Raw genomic sequence first — 10457 nt, forward strand, 5'->3', positions numbered from 1 at the left:
CACCGAACTTCATTTCTTACAAAAAGTGAAAAAGAAGGACCGTTATTGTCAATTTAAAAAAATACTGTTGCTTAATGTGACAAAATACATCGACTTAATCATGATAATTGACTATAACTTGTCGATTAAATTTACAAAAGGGATCACATGGAGATGGTGCAGTGTGGTGGCAAATGAGATTGGATTTTTGGAGACAAAGCAAACCTAGTCACCTTTTACATTACAATCCTTCCCGAGCAATGTCTCTATCACTCCACATTAGCTTGTGAAATATGCATAGATGATGTGTGTGTGCGCGCTAGTGGCGGTGGAAGGTGGGGCCAGTTGAATTCATGACCCCAATATTTCATATGATTTATATCTTTTCAATCATACATTTCTGTAACTTTTATGAAAATTTACAAAAAATTGATTGTGAATTACACCAAACAAGGACTAATAAGTCATCCACCAAATTCTCGTCCTTCCTCAACAACTAATATGTGCCAAAGATATTTAGCCCGTGTTTGATTTCCAATTTAAAATTTTTTTTTGTTTTCATACTTATTTTCAATCGCATATTTATGAGATTCACAATTATTATATATGCGGCTGTAAGAGAACCCAACATAAAGAAATTGACATCTATCCGTGTAGTTGCAAATTGTATGCGCGCTTGAGTGGTGCTGAAGTTTGGCCACGTCCGCCGCCAGGGTGTCGTGGATTTCTTTATTATTATTTTTAGAATTAAAAATTTAGTTGCGTTAAACTTCACAGCATGTCCAATAACGACAAAATTGCAAAAAATAATCATATATTCTATACTCAAATTTATCATTAAAACTGAGATTTAATTTAATATTATTGTACTTCAACTATAGAATTGATTATAATAACTTTTTAAGAAGCAAGCTTGTACTCACTTTTTAAGAAGCAAGCTTGTACTCGTTAGCCACCGTTTTAGTATAAACTCGGTGACTTGTACCACGAGCTTGAATTTTTATTTTCTACATTTTAAATGGGGCGGATTTAGTAACATGAAATGGATATAGATTTGATCTTGAGAATTACTCAAATATTATTTAAAAGGATCGAATTGCTTAATTTGAGTGGTTTAAGTAACTTTTTAATTACACATGTTCCATGATATTTGTTGACCTCGCGAAATAAACCCTCAACATGACCAATCGATAGCCGCTTCACGTAATCCTCCATGTGCACAATAACAAACGATCAAAAGCGCATGTTCGGAATCAATGTGGGTGGTAGCGGCCACATACACTCCGACGGTCAAGTCAATAATCGGATCAAAGATCGAATTGTGCAAGAGAGTGAGAAGGAGAATAAATATTTCTTGAGTGTGGAGAGCTATGTTTAGTATGAGTTTCATTACCTTTGTTTTTTACCAAACATTGGGTATATATAGACGAGGAGCACCGTTGAATGTGGAACACGTGTATGCATCTGACGGTGTTAGACGTCCGCTCGTAGACGTCAATCAACCGCGTCTAGAGTGGACGGATAATTAATTCTCCTGAGTTGAATTGACATAAAGTTGATATGTCACATCAACTAAACTTGTGGAGATGTCATATCACTTAATCCATGGGGTTGAGGATCCTGACATAGATATACTTCTGAAATTGACGGCGAAGGAATATGTTAAAAGAGCATCTCGGAGTGCCAAACGCTTCGATTTCAGGGGGACGCTTCGATCGTTTCAGTAGATTTAGTTTGTGATGTATGTGCCTTGCAGTACGTCAAATTGGAGTTCGGGCTTCGAAACCACTTCGTAGGGACACGTGGCGCCTCGTAGAGGAGTGGGACTGATGTGCTGAAGTCATTTGGTGAGGGCGTAACAATGTTAAAATATTCACCTTTGAAATTGATGCACGAGCTTGAGTTTGCAAATAAATATGAGTAATTATATTTAAATGAATAAAATTATTCATAGTAAAAACTATCGGTAGCTCTTTTATGTGACATACACACAACAATTTGTTATTTGATGCATTCAAGTGTCATTAATTAATAAATTATTTTAAAAGCACGTACACCAATTTTATTTAAGATGACTTATTAGTTATTACTAAAAAAGACACAAAAATTGAAATGTTCTCTAATTATATTGTGGTCGCACCTCATTCTTTTTTATAATCAAATCTTATTATGCTTGATCATGGGATGACGAATAAAACCTTGAATGATCTAATATATTTAACGAGTTTATTTTTAGGCGATTTTTCTTAAAATCCCTTCGTATTATGCTGAAAAATAATACAATTAATAGAAGACATATTTGATAGGACTTTTAAAAAGTTAAAAATTATTTCTAAGATTCAGAAGACGTTTTTGAACTTGTTTGAATAATTTTTAGATAGTGCTTTATCTGGCTAGAGGGGATTTTAGGAAAACGAAGCTCTTTCACCAAAAAAGCAAAAGCAAAAACATAAACCCCCAAACGAGCCCTTAGTAATACGTATCATTTTTACCAGAACGAAAAAAGAAAAAAAGAAAAAGGTATAAGAATCAATTTTGGGCTTACTGAACAGATAGCCCAGCCCAGCCCAGCTAGAGCCATTTTAGTCACTAAGCTGGAAACTCCATTTTTCTCAGAGTTGCGTTACAGAACTGGGAGAAGAAGTAGTAAGCAGTAGAGAAGAGAATGAACGTAGACATAAAAGCATCGGCAAAGCTGAAGTATCCGATGATTGAAAGGAACCCTCCGTTAGCTAAGACGGTTGGCAATTTTAACACCCTCGACTACCTCTGTAATACCTGAAACATACGTATAATATATTATGAGGTATAAATGCAAGTTTTGAGATTTTAGGGTAACTTAAAAATCTTACCACTTTCGAGGGACCTTGTGTTAATATTCCTAATAATTGAATATATATGAGTTTTACACTGAATTAAATTTTAATACTATTTTCGATATCTAATAAATTATTATTTAATTATCCGATATAAAAGTATTTAGATAAAACTTGAAATTTGCATATATCCATACTGAAATCTTATTCTCATGTAATTAGAATTTTCTTAAATTCGAATTTTATGATAAATTTATTTGTTGAAAGATCAATCTATATTGAATTAATAGTCCTCTTAAAATTCTAATTAGTTAACTATCTTTATCAAATCGCACCTATAAATACCATCTTGTTGCAGTTCCATTCACATAGATACCATATTTTTTGGCGTGTTCGAGATCCGTTCACAAGAATTTTCGGTCCTAAGTAAGTAGCTGCCAAGTGGTTTTGTGTTTTCATCTTTCAATGTTTTAAGTTATGTCTTTTATATGTTATTATGTTATCCAAATTAAAGAAAGATCTCGTGAGTAATACTACAAGATATTATTATGTGGATCTACACAGAAATCAATCATAGGGTTAAGTACCCTAAGTGGAGATTGAGAATGGATATGATCTAAGTGAGAATGAGATTGTCAGGTTTCCATCCCTTTCTAAAATTATGTTATTTGCATATTTTACTTATTTTTTATATTAAACTGTGAAAATACTGTCATTAAATCTCTATTGGGTGTATTGGTATGCTCATTTTATATTTAAAATATTTTCCAAGTACTTGATTAATCGAAGTTGGAGCTTGAGACTGGTGACAAAATTTGTGTTGCTGGATCACGAATTTTATTTTCTTTCAATATTTAGCATTTAATTTAAAATTATCTTGTAATCAGAATTTTATTTTCCAAATCAATGAATTTATATTTCATTAATGGATTAAATTTATTTGACATATTATGAGACAATAAAATAGCTTATTTTATATTGCAAAGTTCTTCAAATTTTTTTGTATCACAATGTGTCAATCAACTCTTATAATGACTAAATGAATTATTTAAATAACATTCTGGACATAGGTTTTGGGCATTTCAACCTCCATCTCACCAAAATACCTGGCATCTCTGGCTACCTTTTAGGTACCGCCTGTTGAACCAAAATTAGGAAGAATGGGAGAAGAGAACAAATGTAGATGCAAGAATGCTAAAAACGATCATGTACACATATTCGTTGTCCTCAAACAATAATTGCTAAATTGCTTTTAGTGCTTAAAGGGACTCGGGACAAATAGTTTGTAGCAATGAACAAGCCTTGAAAAAGAAAACACTTAAGCACTTGTATTTTTCTTCCAAGGACTTGAAGAACACAAAAAGAATTGAATTAAAGACACTATGTAATTTTGTTTAGTTAATTGAAATTTATTACCTATTTATATATTTCAATTCACATTCCGCAAAATAGTGTCAATAATTCACGAAAAGTAGGAATATTTCATAAAAAATCGCCAGAATTCAAACCTGAAAACCAGCCATAGCGGCGCCATGCATGCGCATGGTGAATCCATTAGATGTCAAGTCTCTCATAAAAGTGCAAACTTATATCGCCCCATCGAGGCATGAGCTGAGCCACGTATCGGTGATGTGAGCTAACTTGAATGGGTGGGTCGAGCGAAGCACGAAGGTGGGCTCGTCATCTATTTGTCTAAAAAGATGCTTTACATGCCAAATCTTTTAAAGAATTATCTTATTAAGGGTAATTTTCTTAAGTCATCTCTCTTAAGCGCACAACAACCAATCTCACTTGCTCCTGTATGGAGGAAGGATCAGGACTCAAGATGGGTTGGAGAGCTATGACCTTGCTTTTCTCTTGTTGATAATTTTAATATACAATGAATTTTCCCTCCCAAACCATTTCATTTCAGTTTAAGAAGATGTGGTAGTACACTTATCTCTATAAGAATGGTATGCTCCGAGGTGTGAATTTGGAGAGAAGGGAGAATCGGTTCAACACCCCTACTTTAGGGCGGACTGCTACACGCACCCTTCTAATGTTTCTTAACATGCTCTTTAAGAGGTTCATGAATTCTCAAGCACCTAATAACAAAGTGAACTTGGCATAGGACTGTTCATGCCAATTTTAGGAAAAAACTTGTTGAAGCATAATAGATTACAGACACCTTAACGTGTAGAATTTTGTAATGTTGCTTTTAGACTCTGTGATAAAAGCCAGCCAGGATTTTCAATATTTCTTGAGTGAAACTGCAATTAGATGCCAACTTTTAGTTTTATATAGGTTGAAGTGAAAGGTCACTTAATTATGAAAAATTATCATTAGTGATGTTGACTAATTAATTATAATGAATTGCAGCTTGATGGTGAATGATTGTTTGAAACATTACTCTAGTGGGATCCACCATTAAACCAATAATCTTTCCTGCATTATTACCTCTTAATGCTTCTATTAAATTCTAAATATTCTAATGGAAAAATTGCACCATCAAATAAATGAAATTAAATGTATAAAGGTGGCCTATTTATTACAATTTGACATCATAAGCTAGATGTATCATGTGAATTCACACACAAGTCAACACTGGTAGTTACATTGGTACAATGTGTCTCGAAATTGTCAAAATTCAAATGTAAACAACGTTAGAAAAACACAAATGCAGCCAGTTTGACCATTTTTTGGCGTTGAAACAATGTTTCTTGTGCAGTTGGGTGCTATTGCTAAGCATGTAATCACTATTATGTATTATAATGGGGAAAATATATATATATATACACATATACACACACACGAGTTGAGGTCGGTCGAGACTGTATGGAGCCTAATGTACACTTTCTTCCTCGTCTACGGTAAGGTTAAGGGGAGTTAGAGGGCGGGAGGTCTGCTGGTTAAAGGCTGGAATCTCTGAGGGAAAAAAATCTAAGTGCTATAAGGGTACTTTGAGAAATTTATACATGTATTAAGCTATAAAGAGTAATTTTGTTATAGGGCAAGCCTCTATACTATTCTTCATGGCAGAGAAAAGATGCATGAGTCAAAATACATTGTAGGTATATTCTTCGATATGGACCTTGCTACATACATGTATATCAAGTTTTAAATAATGGATTACATACATACCACATGTTATTCTATCGTTTGTCAATTTAAAACACAGTTCATTTAAATTTATAATTTTTATCAAAATCTACTAAAAATCAAAATTTTTAAGTTGCGTTACTAATTAAGATATAATCCGTAACAATCGGTAGTCGAAAGAAGTTTATGGTCAAATTTGCCCCCAGGGCACATCTCCAAGTGGTAAAAGGGGAGGGTGGAGAAATCCAGTTTTACTTGAGACTGCCGCGTCAAGGGTTCGAATCTTGAAATATGAATTTGACTTTTGGGTAAGTGCAAGTGTACAAGCAGCCTTCCACCCTATACTCTTGAAGGCATAACCTGCGATTTACCTCCATCACAATGCTCCAAAGCAGGAACGATGGGGTACCCTTAAGGTTGGGGTTCAACCTTTAAGTTTATGTCCAAATTTAAAAGGTTTAAAAAAACTTTTGATCATCAGATGTACTTCTCCATTTTAGACCAATATCATGATTTGACCTTCTAGTCAGCTTTTCGAGCTATATTTTTATTAATTTATATTCGTCAATTTCATAAGAAAATGTCAAGTCGGGACAAAAATTTGCAATTAAAATGTCAGATGAACACTTATCCCTTTCGTTGACAAAGGAATCAATTTCGTGTAGAAGAAACCGCGTCAGTACTAGCAGGACCTCGGCTGTGATAAATTTGCAATTAAGCGGCCACTGCTACTACAATTTTTCCTGTAACTAAGAGTAAAAATCATTGAAAACTTATTTGGAGTTGAGTAGAATCAAGAAGAATTACAAAGAAACTATCAGTGAAAGGTACGTAAGTTCTCCAAGCAGATAATACAGTTGCTGCTGAATTCTCCAGCACTGTTTCTTGGTGTCAAAATCAACTGGGGGAGGGTTAGCAAGGAATTATTATATGTTAAATTTTAATGCTTTAGCTGAGTTTGAGTAGATTGAGATACGGGTTTGTAAAAACTGGGATCTTTTAATTCTCTCTTACACACGCACATCTGGAAACTGTGTGTTTCTTGAGCTTTTACTTGAAGTTCTTATGAATTTCTGCTGAATTCTCCAGATACTGTTTCATGGTGTCAAAATAAATTGGGGGTATTTTCATGGTAATTATTTTATGTTAATTTAATGTTTTAGCTGAGTGTGAGTAGATTTTATGGCGTCTGAGATATGGGTTTGTGAAAACTGAGATCTTTTGATTAAAACCGCGCGTGTTTCTTGAGCTTTTACATGAACTTCTAAAAAATTCTATTGGCCTGTGACTGTATCCTCAACCTTCAAATTAATTACTGGTAATTGTATATAATAATTTATAGAGCTCTCCCGGAATTTAATCGAACAAGATCAAATGAACATCTCTGGGGAATAATTGATGGTTGTTGTCACTCACGATTTTATTAATCTTCTTTTTTTGGTTACCTTTCCCCCTTCCTTATCGTTTTATAGTTTATAGAACTATCTTTAATCTCTTTATTGCTTATGTAGCCCTGCAATTTACTAGTACTAGGTCTTCTGTAGATACTAAGTTGGTAATGTTCTTTTAGGCCTTATCATTATCAGAATGCAAGGATACATAATCTTCCTTTATACGCTATGCTATTGTCTTCCTCTGATAGAGATTATAGACTCGTTTATGTTTTGTTATAGGGCAAGCCTCTATACTATTTGTCATGGCAGAGAAAAGATGCATGAGTCAACATACATTGTAGGTATCTTCTTCGATATGGAACTTGCTACATACATGTACATCAAGCTTTAAATAATGAATTACATACATACCACATGTTATTTTATCGTTTGTCAATTTAAAACACAGCTCATTTAAATTTATAATTTTTTATCAAAATCTACTAAAAATCAAAATTTTTAAGTTGCGTTACTAATTAAGATATAATCCGTAACAATCGGTAGTCGAAAGAAGTTTATGGCCAAATTTAAAAGGTTTAAAAAAACTTTTGATCATCAGATGTACTTCTCCATTTTAGACCAATATCATGATTTGACCTTCTAGTCAGCTTTTCGAGATATATTTTTATTAATTTATATTCGTCAATTTCATAAGAAAATGTCAAGTCGGGACAAAAATTTGCAACTAAAATGTCAGATGAACACTTATCCCTTTCGTTGACAAAGGAATCAATTTCGTGTAGAAGAAACCGCGTCAGTACTAGCAGGACAACGGCTGTGATAAATTTGCAATTAAGCGGCCACTGCTACTACAATTTTTCCTGTAACAAAGAATAAAAATCACTGAAAACTTATTTGAAGTTGAGTAGAATCAAGAAGAATTACAAAGAAACTATCAGTGAAAAGGTACGTAAGTTCTCCAAGCAGAGAATACAATTGCTGCTGAATTCTCCAGCTACCGTTTCTTGGTGTCAAAATCAACTGGGGGAGGGTTAGCAAGGAATTATTATATGTTAAATTTTAATGCTTTAGCTGAGTTTGAGTAGATTGAGATACGGGTTTGTAAAATCTGGGATCTTTTAATTCTCTCTTACACACACACATCTGGAAACGGCGTGTTTCTTGAGCTTTTACTTGAAGTTCTTATGAATTTCTGCTGAATTCTCCAGATACTGTTTCTTGGTTCAAAATAAATTTGGGGTATTTAGCAAGGAATTCATGGTAATTATTTTATGTTAATTTAATGTTTTAGCTGAGTGTGAGTAGATTTTATGGAGTCTGAGATATGGGTTTGTGAAAACTGAGATCTTTTGATTAAAACCGCGCGTGTTTCTTGAGCTTTTACATGAACTTATAAAAAATTTTATTGGCCTGTGACTGTATCCTCAATCTTCAAATTAATTACTGGAATTTGTATATAATAATTTATAGAGCTCTCCCGGAATTTAATCGAACAAGATCACATGAAATCTCTGGGGAATAATTGATGGTTGTTGTCACTCACAATTTTATTAATCATCTTTTTTTGGTTACCTTTCCCCCTTCCTTATCATTTTATAGTTTTTAGAACTATCTTTAATCTCTTTATTGCTTATGTCGCCCTTCAATTTACTAGTACTAGGTCTTCTGTAGATACTAAGTTGGTAATTTAATGATCTTTTAGGCCTTAACATTATCAGAATGCAAGGATACATAATCTTCCTTTATACGCTATGCTATTGTCTTCCTCTGATAGAGATTATAGACTCGTTTATAGTTGAATTTAAGCACTAAAGACTGGTTTTAAGTTCTAGTTTTGAAGCTTATTATAGAGTTGCCCAAGTTGCTCAGGTGCTTGGGGCCCACTCCTCAACGCACCTCTCCTATATCCTCATGAAGTCTCTCAAAATGGTCTGCTTGTTTTCCATGTGCATGAGAAATCGTTTTTCTATAATAATTTTACGAAGTCTTTTGCAGAATGAGTCAATTTAAATTGATGAACAGCCTAACAATCTTTCCCTTGGAGCTTTAAATGTCGGAGCGCGTAACTTGTGGTGGCCAAGGTTGATTATTCCATAGCCGAGTTCTCAGACAACTTAAATTTTCTACTGTACTGCTAAATCATAAAGTTGGTTACTGCAGAATGGAGACATCTCAGAACCATGGGAGTTCAAATGGGACCGCCAGATTCTACAATGAACCTCCCCATGAGCTTGAGTCCTATTTGTTAACTCCATTAGATAATCTAGATCTCTATACAAGCTATGAAGGTGGTATTACACAATTCTCTGTTCAAACACCTGAACAGCACAGCACCATTGAATCATCCACAGGAAGTGGCAGCTTTCTTGCTTATAATTCTCCTTCTACTGTCAATTTTTCGCCCAACGGCAGTCCTGTTTGTCAGCAGGAGCATTCATCAGATATGAATCATTCAAGTTACAGCAACTGTTATTTGGATTCGAACAGGTCTCATTCAGTGGATAATGTTAATGACCTGGAGCACAAATTAAGAGAACTGGAGAATGTTATGCTGGGGCCTGAAACTCAAATCTTGGATGCACAAAATACCATTTCAGGTGCAGTTAATCAAAATTCACTGGAGGCACAGTTGTCCCAGCAAGCGGTAGAGATGATCCAGAGAAGGAACTTAAAAGAGATTATGGCTGCCTGTGCAAAAGCAGTTTCAGATAATGATTTATTGACCTGTGAGTGGTTGATGTCTGAATTACGCTCAATGGTTTCAGTTTCTGGAGAACCACAGCAGCGGTTAGCAGCCTACATGCTGGAGGGGTTGGTTGCAAGATTATCCTCGTCGGGAAGCTCCATCTATAAAGCGCTAAGGTGTAAAGAGCCCACCAGTAATGAGCTCCTGTCTTACATGCACTTTCTCTATGAAATCTGTCCTTATTTCAAATTTGGATATTTGTCGGCAAACGGGGCCATTGCAGATGCAATGAAAGATGAAAATAAGATACATATAATTGATTTTCAGATTGCTCAGGGCAGCCAGTGGATCACTCTGATCCACGCTCTTGCTGCTCGGCCTGGTGGGCCTCCAGACATCCGCATTACTGGAATAGACGATCCTACATCAGCTTATGCCCGAGGGGGTGGGCTTGAAATTGTGGGTCAGAGGCTATCAATGATAGCGGAATCATGTAAAGTACCA

The 10457-nt window shown here is 34.7% G+C and overlaps 1 protein-coding gene across 1 annotated transcript; it reads left to right on the top strand.

Annotated features, from left to right (window-relative positions):
- Nucleotides 1–6477: 6477 nt before the first annotated feature.
- LOC111367059 (scarecrow-like protein 5) lies at nucleotides 6478–10451 on the top strand (the record flags this gene model as incomplete). Its single annotated transcript, XM_022987754.1, has 3 exons — nucleotides 6478–6700; nucleotides 9263–9348; nucleotides 9428–10451. A coding segment is annotated over exon 3 (1023 nt), but the record flags the coding sequence as incomplete, so codon positions are not given.
- Between the last annotated feature and the right edge of the window lie 6 nt (nucleotides 10452–10457).

This window comes from Olea europaea, chromosome 18 (assembly GCF_002742605.1).
Source record: "Olea europaea var. sylvestris chromosome 18, O_europaea_v1, whole genome shotgun sequence".
NCBI classification, from domain to species: domain Eukaryota; kingdom Viridiplantae; phylum Streptophyta; class Magnoliopsida; order Lamiales; family Oleaceae; genus Olea; species Olea europaea.